General features: G+C 41.0%; 1 protein-coding gene across 1 annotated transcript in view; it reads left to right on the forward strand.

Annotated features, from left to right (window-relative positions):
- The first annotated feature begins 3361 nt into the window (after positions 1-3361).
- CEMIP (cell migration inducing hyaluronidase 1) overlaps positions 3362-17385 on the forward strand; it is an 80548-nt gene continuing 66524 nt past the window's right edge. Inside the window, 5 exon segments of the mRNA XM_070953815.1 lie at positions 3362-3500; positions 9368-9517; positions 13244-13382; positions 14683-14919; positions 16119-16298. Of these exon segments, the coding sequence (XP_070809916.1) occupies positions 3362-3500; positions 9368-9517; positions 13244-13382; positions 14683-14919; positions 16119-16298 (845 nt within the window).

Here is a 17385-nt window from a genome sequence, read left to right on the forward strand (position 1 = left end):
TCAACAGCTCTGGCAATTGGGCAATTGTGTGTTTGTACTTTAGAATAATTCTCGTCATCTTGCTGGAGCATAGCTGGCTGAATAGGATGAAAAAGCTGTGGAAAGGTTGGTGTACTGTTGAGTTTTCATTTCATTTATATCATATGCATTCCGATTTGTCTATAGCAGTGCTTCTTAACCTTGGCAGGTGTGTGGACTTCAGCTCTCAGAATTTCCCAGGCAAGAAGGTAGACTAGATAATTCTGAAGTCTACCACATCTTGAAGTTGTCAAGGTTGAGGTACAGTGGCCTAAAAGTATTAATCAAACTGTTTCTTTCAAGGTTAGATGTTCTGTGTCTTTGATTTATAGCGGGGCTGGCAAACTCAATTTCATTGACGGCCTTATCAGGGCTGTGGTTGACCTCGGGGGGTGGGGGGGCACTGGCTGGGTGTGGCCAACTGGGTAGGCATGGCCAGCTTGACACCACTCCCCAAACTGCTGGTATGTTACCTCTTCACATTGGGTAGACTGGGCCGAAGTGAGGAGGGCTTTCAGGACAGCCCCGCGGGCCAGATCCGACCACATCGCAGGTCTGTAGCAGCCCACGGGCCTTGAGTTTGACACTCCTGATCTACAGCTATTCCTTTTCTAGCCTGGCATCTTCAAGATGTGTTGGCACTGGAACTCTCAGACTTTGCATGTTATGATATTGATATTTGCAGTTGTTGCAGATGTGCGTCCAAGAGAAATGTATTAGAACTCTCTTACCCCTACATGATGCATGATGCAGTTATGGGTGTCCATTTCTTTCTCCTCTTTGACCACCAGTTTTAAAAGGCAAATCATATTCTACCTTCGAGTCACAAAAGGCTCATGGCACAATTTCAAAAGCTCTTGGCAAGTAGTGACTTCATACATTTGAGGGAAGCCGCTTACCTGTTCTGCTGTAGCTTGTTTTATAAGGGTTGAGAGAAAGGAAAGATGGTATCAGAAAGGTGAAGAGAGGGAATATAAGGGATGCCAAGAAAAGTGAGGGAAGCATGCCAAAGAAGAGAGGGGGGTGGAGGATGGCCTCGCCTACTTTTCTTCGTGGTGCCACTCAGGGTTGACATGCTTCAGCTTCCAAACTAATTACTCCCATAAATACTGTAGGATGGGTGGAAATTTCCCTGATTCTTACTTATAGATAAGACGCCCCTCCAAGGTGTTGTATTGAGAATAGAAATATGGGGGTATGGTGGCTTATTGAGAATAGAAATAATAGAATTAATAATAGAATTCTTTATTGGCCAAGTGTGATTGGACACACAAGAAATTTGTCTCCGGTGCATAAGCTCTCAGTGTACATACAAGCAACGAAGTGTTAAATCATGATCATAATCATCATAAAATACAATCATCATAAATCATAAGATGCAACATAATACAACATAATAATCATAGGATGCTAAATAATCAACCAACGTAAATCACAACCGGGCACCAATAAAAGTAATCAACCTAAATCATGAGTTACACGCCACAGAGTTATAGTCATAAGAAGCGAAGGAAATAGGTAACAGGAAAGTAATTTCAGCGTTTTGTAAGCTATGAATTAACTATAGCCAGAACTATTAGCTTAGTTGTGTCTTTGCCTGTTAGAAGTTACGCTTCTGTAACATGCCATAGGTTGACCACAAATACTTCTTATATAGACTGGCTAACAGGTTGTGGTTTTGATACTTGGCTACGATACCTTGCAAGTTACTAAAATCCAGGAAGGTGATATGATATTCAGCTTAAGCAGTGGTTAAGAACAGCCTGGACGAATGACCAGAGGTAAACAAAGTTCATTATTATAATAGTAAAACACCCCACCCATATAAGGTAGTCAATTTACATAATAATAATAGAGCGGAACTAAATATGGCATTGTTTTGTGAGCACATGTGACTGTCATGAATCAATCAGCATTTCTCTTTCATTTCCTGTAGTAAATGATACCAAAATAACTATGCTTGATTTGTGATGTGCACTTTGGGTGTGAAACTCAGAGGCATCCTCTTTCTGCTTCTGAACAGAAATAGAAGTTTTGTCTTTCCCTCAATCTTGTGTGGATTCACATCACCTTCTCATACCAAGCCAGACCTCTGGCCCTAGGTAATAATCAGCAAGGGAAAAAAAGTAGCCCATCCTTTCATTAAGATTTTTTTTTTTAATTTCTCCTCTGGATGCCTTGACTATCTGATGGAGGACAGGAGGAGAAGATGACATTTTCTACTGGGGTAGCCATTTATGGAGGACTATCGCTGGGAGTTCTCCCCTTTCTTGGTCCTAAATGTTTAAACTCTGGAATATTTCTCTTTCTGCTATATTGGGTTATTTTATGATTATGCTCTATCCACTGATGTTCTGTCTATTTGATGACCTTTTGAAAATGTGCCGAATATGTTTATTTGGAGACCACTATGATCAATCGATCTGTCTGTCTGTCATCCATCATCCATCATCTCTCTACCCACCTACCTACTATCTACCTCTATCATTTCTTTTCTCTCTCTCCCTCCTTTCCCTCCCTCCCTATATCCTATTATCTATCTGTCTATCTGTCTATCCATCCATCCATGCATCCGTCTATCTATCTATCTATCTATCTATCTATCTATCTATCTATCTATCTATCTATCTATCTATCTATCTATCATCTTTTTTTCTAAAATAAATCACCCAGAGATAATAATGGTTCACTATTTCAATGAAGAAAATTCCTAGGTTAAAGGCAACATTCATTTAATGTATCTCCCAGTTTATCATGAGAGTCATCTTCTAGAGGAGATGGAGGGCATGGAAATGTAATCAATATTAAATAAAGTAATATAATATAATAAACTCTGCATCTGAAAGAACTACACAATTCTTGGGGTTTTGTTGTTGTTGTCGTCGTTATTGTGTGCCATTGACTTTCAGCTTAAAAATTTTTAAATGCTCATTCTTTGTGTGGCGTATGATCCAACCACTCTTTTTGTTTCAAGGGTGTGAGTTGTAAGATATTTCAGCACTTAAAGCTGAAATAGATTTTGAAGCCGGGGGGATAACGTGAGACCAAGTTCTCTTGTTTCCACATGAATCTTCAACCACATGAATTGGTGTACTTGCACAAGGCTTTTATTTTCATTGTTCCTTTCTGTGTTTTTATAATGCCAAGTAATTTTAATACTAAGCCCACGCAAAAGGGTGCATAAAAGGTGAGGCGGTACGGGTGAACGTAAACGCATCGTGTTTACCTTTGTGCAGCCAAGTTAAGAAAAGAGAAACATTTAGTGTGTTACTTAGTCATACAATCAAGCTTAATCTTGCTTGGTGCTCCTTTTTTATATAAAACATGCACGCATGAACGCTGAATGATTCCTCTTGCTGTGATTCTTCCTGTCTGCAGGTTTGCAGAAGACTAAGAAGATCAACAGACCTTTACGCATCCAATGATGTTTCAGGCCATCGGAATACTTTCTGTCTTATTAATGCTCCCTGCTCAACATATGGGTAAGAACTGTTGCATGTCTGTGACCACGGCTCACTGTTTCGGTGAAGAAAATTCCTATGTTAAAAGCAACATCCGTTTAATGACGCTCTCGGTTTATCATGGGAGGTATTAAAAACACTGCCGTACTAATGCCAACTCTTCTTTTCGTGGTCTTATTACTCTACCTGCTTGTTTTCTCTGATTTTTAAAGAAGTGTGCTCAGAGTTGTAAGACCTCCTAATGTCAGCATTCCAGAACAACCCAACTCCAATTAAAAACTCCGAGACAAGCATCATCTCAAATCTTTTATTTATTGGAATAGGTCAGTGATGGCTAACCTTTTCCGGACCAAGTGCCCAAAGAGTGCGAGCACGCTCAAATGCATGTGTGTGCACCCGAACCCCCAAAATGCAATGCGTGAGCACTCCCTGCATGCGCCCTGCTTATGCGCACCCCTTCATGCGCCCCGCCCCTGCACATGCACACGTGGCCCCACCGCATGCGCCCCAGCCCCTGTGCATGCCCGTGGGCCCCCGCTTGTGACCCGCCCCCCGTGCATGCACAGCAGAGACCTGAAGAACAGCTGGCCACTGGGAGGCATGCACACATGCGCAGCAGAGCTGAACTGGGGTGATGGTTCGCGTACCATCAGAGAGGGCGCTGTGTGCCACCTCTGGGACACATGCCAAAGGTTCACCATCACGGGAATAGGTATACTGGCACATCTGGGAAAACCCGAATCTGAGAGTTCCAGGATTTCCCTCAGTAAATCAAAATCCCAAACCCAGCCCCGGCAAACATCAGTCTATCACATGGCCCAATCATCCTCCGTCCCAACTTGAGCCACTACTGCAACCACTCCTCCTCCAGATGGAGGAGCACCCTGACCTTGACCGAAAAGAAGAATGCTATTATGTCTTAACTACAATCTCTTTACTAAATTTACTAAAGAGCCTTGATAGTACAGGGGTTTAGTGCACCCTGTTATTAACACAGCTGCCTGCAATTTCTGCTGGTTCGAATCTCTCCTAGGCTCAAGGTTGACTCAGCCTTCCATCCTTTCTAAGGTAGGTGAAATAAGGACCCAGTTTGTGGGGGCAATAAGCTGACTTTGTATAAAATATACAAAAGGATGAAGGCTATTGCTTAACGCATTGTAAGCCGCCCTGAGTCTCCGGAGAAGGGCGGCATATAAATCAAATAAAAAAAAAAAAAATCCCCCCCCCCTCCTACTTTCCCAAGCGCAAGAAGCTGGCAGCATGGAAGCTTCTGGGGTTAATATGGTTTCCAAAGCTGACACCTGAGCTACAATTAAAGCTATCTGTTTCTTTTCCTATTTCTGTGTCTACTAAAAAGTCAGGGTTTCTTTTCTTTTTTTAAAAAAGTTTTTTTATTTTTTAATTTTTTATAAAAATGTCAAATCAATGCGTGAACAGTGTGGCACCTGGGCGCCATACATTCCAATACAAACAATGTTTGTAATGTTTGATCAGATCAAACATTATTATTACATTCAACCAATCTGTGAAATTCCCATAACAATACACATCTATATTAGGTTACAGTCTACCATTATTCAATTATTCCACTTATTTCTCATTAGAATAGAATAGAATAGAATAGAATAGAATAGAATAGAATAGAATAGAATAGAATAGAATAGAATAGAACAGAATAATAGAGTAGAGTAGAGTAGAGTAGAGTAGAGTAGAGTAGAGTAGAATAGAATAGAATAGAATAGAATAGAATAGAACAGAATAATAGAGTAGAGTAGAGTAGAGTAGAGTAGAGTAGAGTAGAGTAGAGTAGAATAGAATAGAATAGAATAGAATAGAATAGAATAGAATAGAATAGAATAGAATAGAATAGAATAATAGAATTTTTTATTGGCCAAGTGTGATTGGACACACAAGGAATTTGTCTTTGATGCATATGCTCTCAGTGTACATAAAAGAAAATATACGTTCATCAAGAATCATAAGATACAACACTTAGTGATAGTCATTAAGTTTATTACTGTCAATAATGTTTATTACATTATCACTTTCATTTTGTCAAATAAAAATGTAATGCATTAATATTCCCTTTATTTCTATCTCTTACTCTAGCTTTTAATCATATCACCCTATATTAAAAAAGCTTTTTCTTTCTTTCCTGTCTAACTTCTAATCATGCCTACAAAAAGAGAAAGAGAATAGAGAGGGAGAGATAGGGAAAAGATCATTCAAAACAGCAACCGAGAACAGGAATCATCCATCCATCATCTCTTGCCTGCTTAAAAAAAAATCAGGGTTTCTTGATATGATCTTGTGACAGACCAGGAAGGTTGTGGGGGGTGGGGGGGAGGGCGGGATTCCTAGCTGAGTATTAAATCATGGGGACATTTGCGCTGGATGAGAGATTTCATTTGTGTCGGGAGGCAAATAGAGAACGGACAAAGAGAAAGAGGCACTAAGAGAGGGGCTGTAAAACTGTCACTGTCCCCACTGGAGTTTGCAATCGGTTCTTTGATTTATCTTCCAAGCTTGGCCATTAACCATCTGTGCAACTTAAAATTGCCCCCAACCCACTCTTGAATGACTGGCTTTTGATGGTAGGCTATTAAAATGGTGCCTTCTGTTCGGTCATCAGGGCATTTCCTCATAGAAGCCAAAGAAGGAATATTCTAGACTAGAAGTCCTCAACTTTGGAATGTTGAAAGCCTATTTAGGACCTCTTGTAAAATGGGACGAGTGGCCAGTCATAAAACACGCTTTTATCAGAAGGCAATTAACAGCCTTTTATTTTCTAAATATACCTCTGGAATGTCTTCTTTGAGATCCAAAGGATAGTGAGCTGGTGAACATAGTGTCCAGTCTTCACTCTCTTGAGCAGGTCAACATGTCCAGTGAGTGTGGCATTTACCCTTCCAAGAGCTTTTGACCATCACAAAAAAAAAATATTTAAATTAGAATGAGATGGGCTAGAGATTTTTTTTAAAAAAAATCTCCTGAAACTGCTCCGCCATTGTCCACCTATCAGGAATTATTTTTCTCTTTTTAAAATATAATTTATATTGAAGATATATTTTAACAAGATAAAAACAACACAAATATTAGAAAAAAAACCAAGGAAAATAAAGAGTGAATAAGAAAGAAAGAAAGAAAAAGAAAGAAAGAAAGAAAGAAAGAAAGAAAGAAAGAAAGAAAAGGAAGGGAAGAAGGAAGGAAGGAAGGAAGGAAGGAAGGAAGGAAGGAAGGAAAAGAAAGAAAATGGAAATAGAAAGGAGAAAGAAAGAAAGAAAGAAAGAAAGAAAGAAAGAAAGAAAGAAAGAAAAAAATGGAAATAGAAAGAAGAAAGAGAGGAGAGGAGAGGAGAGGAGAGGAGAGGAGAGGAAAGAGAAGAGGAGAGGAGAGGAGAGGAGAGAAGGGAAGGGAAGGGAAGGGAAGGGAAGGGAAGGGAAGGGAAGGGAAGGGAAGGGAAGGGAAGGGAAGGAAAACTTCTGAACTTTTGGACAGCAGTTAAAAATGCAATTGTATTTTACCCTCTCTGAGATTACGTTATATTTTCCTTCTTTCCATAAAATAGCCTTTCTAATCCTAGAACCCATAAACACTAATTTGTTTTTCTCTTTTTTCCCCTAAAAATTCCATAAGGGATAGGAATTATTTCTCAATGTATTGGAACCTGAACAGCATTGTATGGATTGCTGTAGAAAACCGCCTTGGCCCCTTGAAAATAAGAGTTATTTCTATATGCTTAGCCAGATAGGTTGTTTATTTTTATGCAAACAAATATATAAAATGGTTAAAGTCCAGTCAAGACTTGTCAACTTCCAGGGCATCTTGAAGTTGTCAGTCTGGAGGGAGGGAAGGTAGACAATAGAAGATAGGAAATGAGCTTTTTCTTTTCTTTTTTAAAGGAATGTTCTCTATGCATGAAATTGGTCATTTTCCATAGATACTTTTCTTATGCGTGTTAGAGTATATTGTTCACAAGGCATTATTTCAAGTGGGAGCCAGCCATTAGAATTAAGGGAGATAATAGCAAGAGAAACCACAATTTTTCCATCAACAATTTTGTACTATAAAGGGAATGTTGGCATGTGCAGCTTTTCTATCCCCGAGTAATAAGTTAGGGATATCTGTAGAAATATCAACTCCTTCTCCAGATTATAATTAAAGGAAGAGTACATTTTCGTGACTTCTGGTCACTGCAGTGAGAAGTTCAGCGAAGTATATGGTCATGAACCACGAGTGAGCACATTTGACAGATCCGTTTCAGGGCTGAATACAGCAGGAAACTCTGGGGGAAATTCTCTCTTCTTGCTTTATCCTTCCAATGGCATAGTAGAAGAATTCTGTCAGTTGGAGAAGTTCTCAAATATTTGGCTCCGAAGCTATTTACAGTGAAAGTGAATCCATATTGGCTCTTCCTAAGGAAATACGATTCTCATTTCTGTGAGCTGTGGGGAAGGAATTACCGTATTTTTCGGAGTATAAGATGCACCTTTCCCCGCCTAAAAGGGGGTGAAAATTTGGGTGCGTCTTATACACCGAATGTAGCCCTGCCCACCCACTGGCCCCCACCCTTTGGCCTCTGCCTCCCAGCAATTTACCTCCTTGCAGCAAGCAGCAAGAAGAAACAGCTCGTTTCAGCTTCAGCACAGCCTAATTAGCACAAGTTGATTGGATCGGCCTCCTGAGTTTTGCTCTCAGCTGTTTTGCATGGGCCTCTGCTGCTTGCTGCAAGGAGGTAAATTGCTGGGAGCAGATTTTTTTTTCTTGTGCTAATCAAGCTATGCTGAAAACAAAAATGAAAGTAAAGCAGGCTGTTTGCTGTTTGCTGCAATGAGGCAAAATTGCTGGGAGGTAGAGGCAGATTTCTTTTTCTTCTTTTCCTCACCAAAAAAGGTAGGTGCATCTTATAGTCCGGTGCATCTTATACTCCAAAAAATACAGTAGCACCTTTGCTTAGACTTAAAGAGACATAATTTATGGTACTGGCTGGGTTATGAGAAGAAGGGGTTGTCCCCATATCCCACCCCCCCAGTGAACTTCCATGAGTTGAAGTTGGGTCTAATACAACGTTTAATCTACCTCAAGGTCGTACATTCACTTTCTTCACTATGGTTGAACTGCCTTCATCCATGTGGGCCAGTGCATTTTTTTTTAAATCATGAAGAATGCTGAAGCCACATGACAAACAAGCATGATGGATTGGAAGCCAATCCCTCTATGTTTCAGCAGAGGCACAGGACTTCCTCCAGAGGAAGGTGTAGATCAGTGGTGGGTTTCAAATTTTTTTACTACCGGTTCTGTGGGTGTGGCTTGATGGGCGTGGCATAGCTTGCTGGGTGTGGCTTGGTGGGTATGGCAGGGAAAGGATATTGTAAAATCTCCATTCCCTCCCCATTCCAGGGGAAGGTTACTGCAAAATCCCCATTTCCTCCTGATCAGCTGGGACTCGGGAGGCAGAGACTAGATGGGGGCGGGGCCAGTCAGAATTTTTACTACCGGTTCTCCGAACTACTCAAAATTTCTGCTACCGGTTCTCCAGAACTGGTTAGAACCTGCTGAAACCCACTTTTGGTGTAGATAGCATTCCAGCTTGAAGATGTCACGTTTTCTCTGGAATTCTCCAAGATCCACTGTGGGTAACACCATTCTTAAAATTATCTCTGCCTTCCGCCCACATTTTCATTTCTCTCTCTCTCTCTCTCTCTCTCTCTCTCTCTCTCTCTCTCTCTCTCTCTCTCTCTCTCTCTCTCTCTCTCTCTCTCTCTCTGCTTCCTAACTCAGCAGCTTCAGAAATGGCTCCTTTGTCTTCTTAGCTCAATGGATTTGTGTTCTAGGTACCAGATAAAGAAGTCCATGTTCTTTATAGCTTCCTCTGTGTGTGCCAACAGGAATAGTCCCATCTTGTCCCCATTTGGATCCAGAACTGAAACTCTGGCAGCCAGGACATGACGAACAGAATCACGTAGTGATTAGCCAAGGCCAAAAGCTTCTCCTATCTTCTTCTGCCACCGTTCATTCCATTGTCATCACAAATGGAGGTAAGGCTGGTTTTGTTTTTATAAAAGTTTTTTTTTTAATTTTTTAACAAACATACACACACAAATAAACAAACAAACACACAATGCATTTTTTCTGAACAGAGTATTGGCCGAGTCACAAATTTGTACAGTTTTTAGTTATCTCACTAACACAATTTATGTATTTCACTTTTTGCCATAATATTCTTTCTCTCTAATTTTTATTTTCTTTTCCTTGTTTTTTTCTGATATATAGCCAATATTACCATTCGTCCTAATCTCTAATCTTAGTCAAGTTTTCTTTTTTTTCCTCCTCTAATTGCTCTCCATGTTAAAACCCTTTGATTTAAAATCAATCATTTTTCTAATACTTAACCCTAACTCTAAATCATCCTATTCAAATATTTTCCCATTACTCCTTTTTCACATCATAATATAATTTTAAATGTTTCCCCTAAATTCCATTGTTCCAATCACAGATATTAATATTCATAAACCATTTCCTTCCCTCTTTTCCATTTCTTCCTTTATCAATTTATTCAAATACTACAATCAAATAGCTTACTACAATTCACTTAAGTCTATAACATTAAAATCATTCATAAGGCTGGTTTGATGGAAAACTATAGCATCTATATTCTATACTCTATTTAGCTGAATCCACCTCTTCCAGATTGACCTAGAACAGAGTTTCCCAACTTTGGCAGTTTGAAGTTTTGTGGACTTTAACTCATGCTGGCTTGGGAATTCTGGGAGTTGAAGTCCGCACCTCTTCAAGCTGCCAAGACGGAGAATCATTGAATTGAGTGATGAAATGCATTCTGGGACAATTAAGTTGGAATGAAGCACCATGATTTGGGGCAGTGGTGGAATTCAATTTTTTTTACTACCGGTTTTGTGGGCGTGGCTTGGTGGGCATGGTGTGACTTGGTGGGCGTGGCAGGGGAAGGATACTGCAAAATCTCCACTCCCACCCCACTCCAGGAGAAGGATATTGCAAAATCCCCATTCCCTCCCCACTTCTGGGGGAAGGATATTGCAAAATCTCCATTCCCACCCCACTTTAGTAAAGTAAAAGTAATAGCACCCCTGATTTGGCAGCAATAACATGACAGCCTTTGGGGAACCCACTTTATATAAATTTCACCGCTGCTGGAGGAAAGTTTTCACTCCCATCCAGACAGGTATCAATGCAAGTAACGCTAAACATACTTATTTCATTATTTATTACACTTGTTTTGGAATGAATGCAAAATTGCGTTTTAATTTGTTCTGAAACCAAAGCACATTCCTTACTCCCAGGATCTCAGGCAAGCAAGGCTGCATGCCTGCGTCTGGTATTCTAGTTTGCTTGTGCCAGGTGTAAGTATTACAGCGCTGTCTTGGCTAATGAGTGGATTCGGTACAGACAGTTTCAGTTATTTATACCGAGGGCAGCTTTATATAAACAGCATCACCTAGTAAACATTTTGCTGGGCTTCCTCGCATGAAGGTTGGTTGGCCTCTATTTATGGGGAGATTTATGTTGGAACGCTGCTCCCCACTAAATTGAAAGGCGCAGAGAAGTCATGCAACGCAGATACAAATATAGCATTGTCAAGGTAAACAGTGTTAAATTTAATATGGATAAAACCAACTTTGGTTAATATCAGGGTAGAAATTCTGGGGAATAGATGTCATCAGCTACCTTGTCTGCAGCTAAGCTTGTTTTGTTGTCCCAGTTGGAGAAACTGCAAATTTGATTATTGTGTTTCTTTTCCACTTCCTTTTTCAATGTCCTACTAACCGTTCACCGAGAATCCATAATTATAGGATGGGTAAAGGCACAGTCTGCTATAAAAAGGCACTGTACTTCAGGCTAGTGGTGCCAAGAGACTTGGGGAAGTTCTAATTCCCTATTTGTCTTGTACAGGGGTCAGCAGCCTGTGGCTCTGGAGCCACATGTGGCTCTTTCACCCCTCTGCTGCAGCTCCTTGTCACTCAAAATATGCATTACAACCGCCAATGTGCGACACCCGCGAGCACACAATTTATTGAGCTTTTCAACCCCCGGTAGGCCAACCATGGATAAATCCAAGAAAAGAAAAGTTTCAGAAGGAAAAAGAATGTTTAATTCAACTACATATGCTAGTTTTGTGGTTGCTCAAGAAATAGTCCGGCATGGGAAGGGTTTTGTGGCTCCCGGTGTTTTCTTTTCTGTGAGAAACGAATCCAAATGGCTCTTTGAGTGTTTAAGGTTGCAGACCCCTGGTCTTGCAGAATAGAAGAATGTAAAACCTTTTTAGATCAGGGGTCCCCAATCTGTAGGCTGCAGCCCACTAGTGGGTCATAAGAGGTTTGCAACAGGGCTGCAGAAACAGCCAACGGGCACACATGTGTATGCTCACACACTGCTCGCACAAGTGAGGATGTGTGTGTGCTTGAGCGATGAACAAGCCTGCGTGTGCACTCCATTGAAGTAAGTGTCAAAGATCTTCTTCAAATTGGCTGCTTTTTAATGGTCATTTTGCCCCAGCTGTGACTGAGTTATGGTTAATGCATTAAGAATTGTGGTCTGAGCTGAAGATAGTCAGGTATTTATCCTAGTGTTCTGCAGAAGTGAGAAAAATTGGCAAAATAAAATCAGCTTTCATTTGTTGTTGTTGTGTTTAAGAAAGTTCTGACTCTTATGGCGAACTGCTGAAATATCAGATAATAAAGCTCAGTTTCCCAACAATCATGCTTAGGAGGAGCTATGCACTTCCAGAGAAACAAGGAAAAGCATTAGAATAGAATAGAATAGAATAGAATAGAATAGAATAGAATAGAATAGAATAGAATAGAATAGAATAGAATAGAATAACAGAGTTGGAAGGGACCTTGGAGGTCTTCTAGTCCAACCCCCTGCTTAGGCAGGAAACCCTACACCACTTCAGACAAATGGTTATCCAACATCTTCAAAACTTCCAGTGTTGGAGCATTCACAACTTCTGGAGGCAAGTTGTTCCACTGATTAATTGTTCTCACTGTCAGGAAATTTCTTCTTAGTTCTAGGCTGCTTCTCTCCTTGATTAGTTTCCTTTGCTTCTTCTCCTGCCTTCTGGTGCTTTGGAGAATAGCTTGACTCCCTCTTCTTTGTGGCAACCCCTGAGATATTGGAAGACTGCTATCATGTCTCCCCTAGTCCTTCTTTTCATTAAATTAGACATACCCAATTCCAACAACCACTCTTAATATGTTTTAGCCTCCAGTCCCCTAATCATCTTCGTTGCTCTTCTCTGCACTCTTTCTAGAGTCTGCTGTTTAAAAATTTGCTCTTTTTAATTTCACAATTCTGCTCTATAACGTAGAAGTCTGATCAATCCACTTAGTTCACATTTTCCCCAATCTGGATGACGAGTTCGCTCCGAAGAAAGAGTCAACCATGCGGATCAGAAACCAAACTTGACGGTGAATTATCTGTGTCTGATACAGACAATAATCACCAAATGACAGTGCTAACCAAACTGATTTCTTTCCCCTTCTGAAAAAAAAAAAAAAGTCTTTCTTTGCAGGGAATTTGTTTAGAGAGAATCCAGCAAGGAAGTGGCGGGGGGGGGGGAGAAATCAGAAGATTAAAAATATGCATTATCGACCTTGTTTATCATTTGCCTTCCTTCAAAAGAGGCACAACTGAGAAGTCCAATAATATAGAAGGAAAAATCGTAACTTTATGGTACAGTTTTAAATCAGCCAACTTAAATACCCCTTTTGCTTCTCCTCTGTTAGGAAAACTAGTGATTAAAGATAACACAGCCCCCATTGTTTTACGCACTCGTCATATACGGATAGAAAATGATGGAGAACTACATATCGGGAGTGAGAACTGCCCTTTCCGGAGCAGTCTGACAATCATCTTATATGGACGGTATGTAATTAAACCGACCTCATCCATAATTTGGAAGATTAGCCCCACAAGGCTTTTTTTTTTTCTTCTGGATGGACGGATGGAGGAGCAGAGATCTGGTACATTAGACATCAAAATTACTACAATGCACTGGGAAGAAGGATGCTTATGGGAGGATGCTTAATTTTGCAGACATAACTCCAAGTCCAAAGTTGGACCCTGCGGAAATACGTAGAATGATTACAAATCAGAACTGATACCAACAAGAATAAAAATAGACTGAATTAAAGGTTATTAAGATAGGGACGTGGTGGCTCAGTGGCTAGGATGCTGAGCTTGTCGATCGAAAGGTCGGCAGTTCAGTGGTTCGAATCCCTAGTGCTGCGTAATGGGGTGAGCTCCTGTTACCGGTCCCAGTTTCTGCCAACCTAGCAGTTCGAAAGCACGTAAAAAATGCAAGTAGAAAAATAGGGACCACCTTTGGTGGGGAAGGTAATAGCGTTCCGTGCACCTTTGGCATTGAGTCATGCCAGCCACATGACCACGGAGACGTCTTCAGACAGCGCTGACTCTTCAGCTTTGAAACGGAGATGAGCACTGCCCCCTAGAGTCAGGAACGACTAGCACATATGTGCGAGGGCAACCTTTACCTTTATCTAAGATAGGATGCAATTGAAATTACCCAGGTTTTCTGGTAGAGAGTTTTAGTTTGAGGCCCCAATGGCAGGATATGGGTTAGATGTGACCCTATCATTGCCCAGACAAAATTCTGTTCTTATATGTTCCTAATCAACCCAACCCTCAGATTATATTTGGAGACTTGATTACAAACTTTTGCAATTCTGAGATTGTAAAAGCGACTAATTGAGAATCGGAATGAGAATAGTACTTCCAAAGATGTATCTTCAGGGGCAAGTAGAACTGTCTAGAAGATTTCTTCAGATCTGGATCGTCTGACTAGGATATGTTTGAATCTTTTTGCTACTTACTAGTTATCTAATAGTAGCTTCCCATGTTACGGAATTCTTGCTTCACAAATCCTGCTTCTTTTGGTGCCGAGTGAAAGAATTTCATTTTTCTGGTGCCCTTTCCTGTTTCTGCCGCAATGTAATAAATGGTCTTCCTTTATTTTTCTGATTTTATTGTTCTGTTGCTTTCAGAAAACATTTATTCATCAGTGAACCATCCTTTATTTGATGGTTTCAACTGATGGCTTTATAATACACTCTGTTTATTTTTTTTGGGGGGGGGCACTTTGACTATTGCTCTACAGCAATTCCCAAAGGTGAGAAATAAAATGCTATTCAAATTCACCCCACAGGGCTGATGATGGCAGCCAACCTGACAGTTACTTTGGGCGAAAGTTCATTGGCGTCATTGACGGCGGGACTCTTGAGGTTCACGGTGAGCGGAAGCTGTCCTGGACTTTCTTAAACAAGACTCTGAATCCAGGGGGATTGGAAGAAGGGGGCTATTACTTTGAACGAAGCTGGGGGCATCGTGGGATCATCGTCCATGTCATCGATCCCAAGACCGGAGCTGTCATCCATTCTGATCGGTGAGTCTAAAAGCTCAAACTCTTTCCCTGTTTCAGCCAATGTAAGCAAGCTTTTCTCTTTTCTTCTTTATATTGTTTTCCCGAGGTCCAAAAACAAATGCTTAGCTCCTCTGACCTCACGCGCCAAACGGAATTGCAAAAACACCATTAATCAGTTGTGCTGTACTTCTTAAATGATACACTAGCTGCCACAGATGCTAATACCGTATTTTTCGGAGTATAAGATGCACCTTTTTCCCCCCTAAAAGGAGGTGAAAATTTGGGTGCGTTTTATCCTCTGAATGTAGACCTGCCCACCCACTGGCCTCCACTCTTTGGCCTCTGCCTCCCAGCAGTTTACCTCCTTGCACCAAGCAGCAAGAAGAAACAGCCCATTTTAGCTTCACCACAGCCTAATTAGCACAAGTTGATTGGATCAGCCTCCCGACTCTCAGCTGTTTTGCTCTCAGCTGTTTTGCGCAAGGTTAATGCTAATCAAGCTTAGTATGTTGGTCAAATTCACTGACTGTTTCTCTACCTGACATGGTCAAGAGGTTTTGTGCAAACCCAATTTGTGAATGCAGGATGCATTTAGATTTTAGGTATTTAGATTTTGGAATGGGCTGCAGGTGAATATAGAAGTGGGGTGGAATGGGTGTGGTTTAGGCAGGGAGTATGGTTGGAGGTCAAAACCCACATTTTTTCTTAAACTTCATTCTGAAGTTGATTGCCCCTTCTACTTTATCAGGCTTAAAATTACAGTGTTTAACTTCCTGAAAATAGGCAGGAACAGAAGAGAGGGCTGTAGAATGCACCAAAAGCGGTTTGAGTGAGTTAGTTAATTATGGACTAGCCCAGCATCATAAAACGAATAAGCACTTCCAATAGAATCATATATATCAACGATATGATAGTCAAAGAAGTGAAAGATATAAAAACTTTCAGCTAAAGGCTTAAAAGATAGAACGGAAAGGAGGAATACATTTGGTTCCTGGGACCAAAGCTTGTATTCCTGTGATAGATATAATGGCAAGAAAAATCCACCTATAATGGGATGAGTTATCTAATTCTTGTAGGTCATTCTGTTCTGCAGAGTTGGCTTCTCTTGAGTGTGCAAACAAGCATTGATGCTATCTTCTTCTTCGAGAGTGTCTGTGCATGAATCAACATGGCGAATGCAGATGTTTCTACATCTCACGTGTCCCTCTATGTTTCTTCAGATTTGACACCTACAAACTCAAAAGCGAAAGCCTCCGCTTTGTGCAATATTTGAACGCTGTGGAAGATGGCATGATCTTGTCGGTCGCGGTCAATGACGAAGGCTCCAAGAATTTGGATGACTTGGCCAGGAAAGCAATGACCAAACTGGGCAGCAAGCATTTCCTCCACCTTGGCTTTAGGTAGGAGCCTGGCTTGCCAGGGTTACAACACAAAGTCCTTATTGTGCTTTTCCTGGATCTAAAATAATTCCACTTTCCCCCTCACCCTCTGCCCAAGAGGACAAACATCCCTCACAGTGATTTTCCCTCCTCTCCTCTTCCTTTTCATCCGAGAGTATTCAGAGGCCAAGGACATGGCTTGAGATGGCTTTGGTCCATACAGTTGGGTTGAAGGAATGCTTCAACATTGAATCAATCAGTGCAAAGTGGACTAATGACCTCTATTCAGAGATAGTGTAGAAATACCCCATGCAGAAGGTCCCAGGTTCAATCCCTGGATATTTCCACAGAAGGCTGTAAAAATCCTCCAAGATCTTGTAGACCAGTTGTGGGGTTCTACAAGAAAGCATTAATGGCCATGGGTATTGATGGATCCAATGACTGTATGCTTTGCCTCCCTAGGAATCCTGCTTTACCTGATGATTAGCAAGATTCTTTTAACTCAAAGATATGAAGCAGGAAGTTTGCACATTGCAAAGGAAAACATTAACATATAGCATCATCTTGATGCATATAATAGTGTCTTCAAGCTTTAGAGGGACATTTTTGGAAAACAAATTAGAGTGGTTGCATCTCATAGTTTCTTTTGGAAACCTGCCCAGTTGTCCAAAATAAGGCCACATTAGTAGTTCTCCTGGAGCAGAAGCCCTTGGACTGGCAAAGCTTAAAGGGAGTCACTTTACCAGTTTCTGTAATGGTATGTGAGAATGACCTTCAGGGACAGAAAGAAGAGCCAGGGGGAACAGTCAGATAAGAGGCTGCTGAGCCTGCAGAAGGAATGGGACCCTCCCTAATTTCTTGGGTTGTAAAGGCAACAGGGGGAAAAGTGTACTTTTAGACTTGCAAAGATTCAATTCATATAAAATTGGTTCATCTGGGCATGCTTCCAGCCTGGACTACCTCACAGGCTGACAGTTTTCTTTTCACCATTTGGTGAGAGTTGTATAGTTCATTCTGCAGTTGTTGTTGTTGTTAATTGCGAAGACGTGTCCGACCCATTGCAACTCCATGGACAATGTTCCTCCAGGCCCTCCTGTCCTCTACCATC

Source organism: Pituophis catenifer, unplaced genomic scaffold, assembly GCF_029215685.1.
Source record: "Pituophis catenifer annectens isolate HBS135680 unplaced genomic scaffold, rPitCat1.0.hap2 SCAF_14, whole genome shotgun sequence".
Lineage (NCBI taxonomy): Eukaryota > Metazoa > Chordata > Lepidosauria > Squamata > Colubridae > Pituophis > Pituophis catenifer.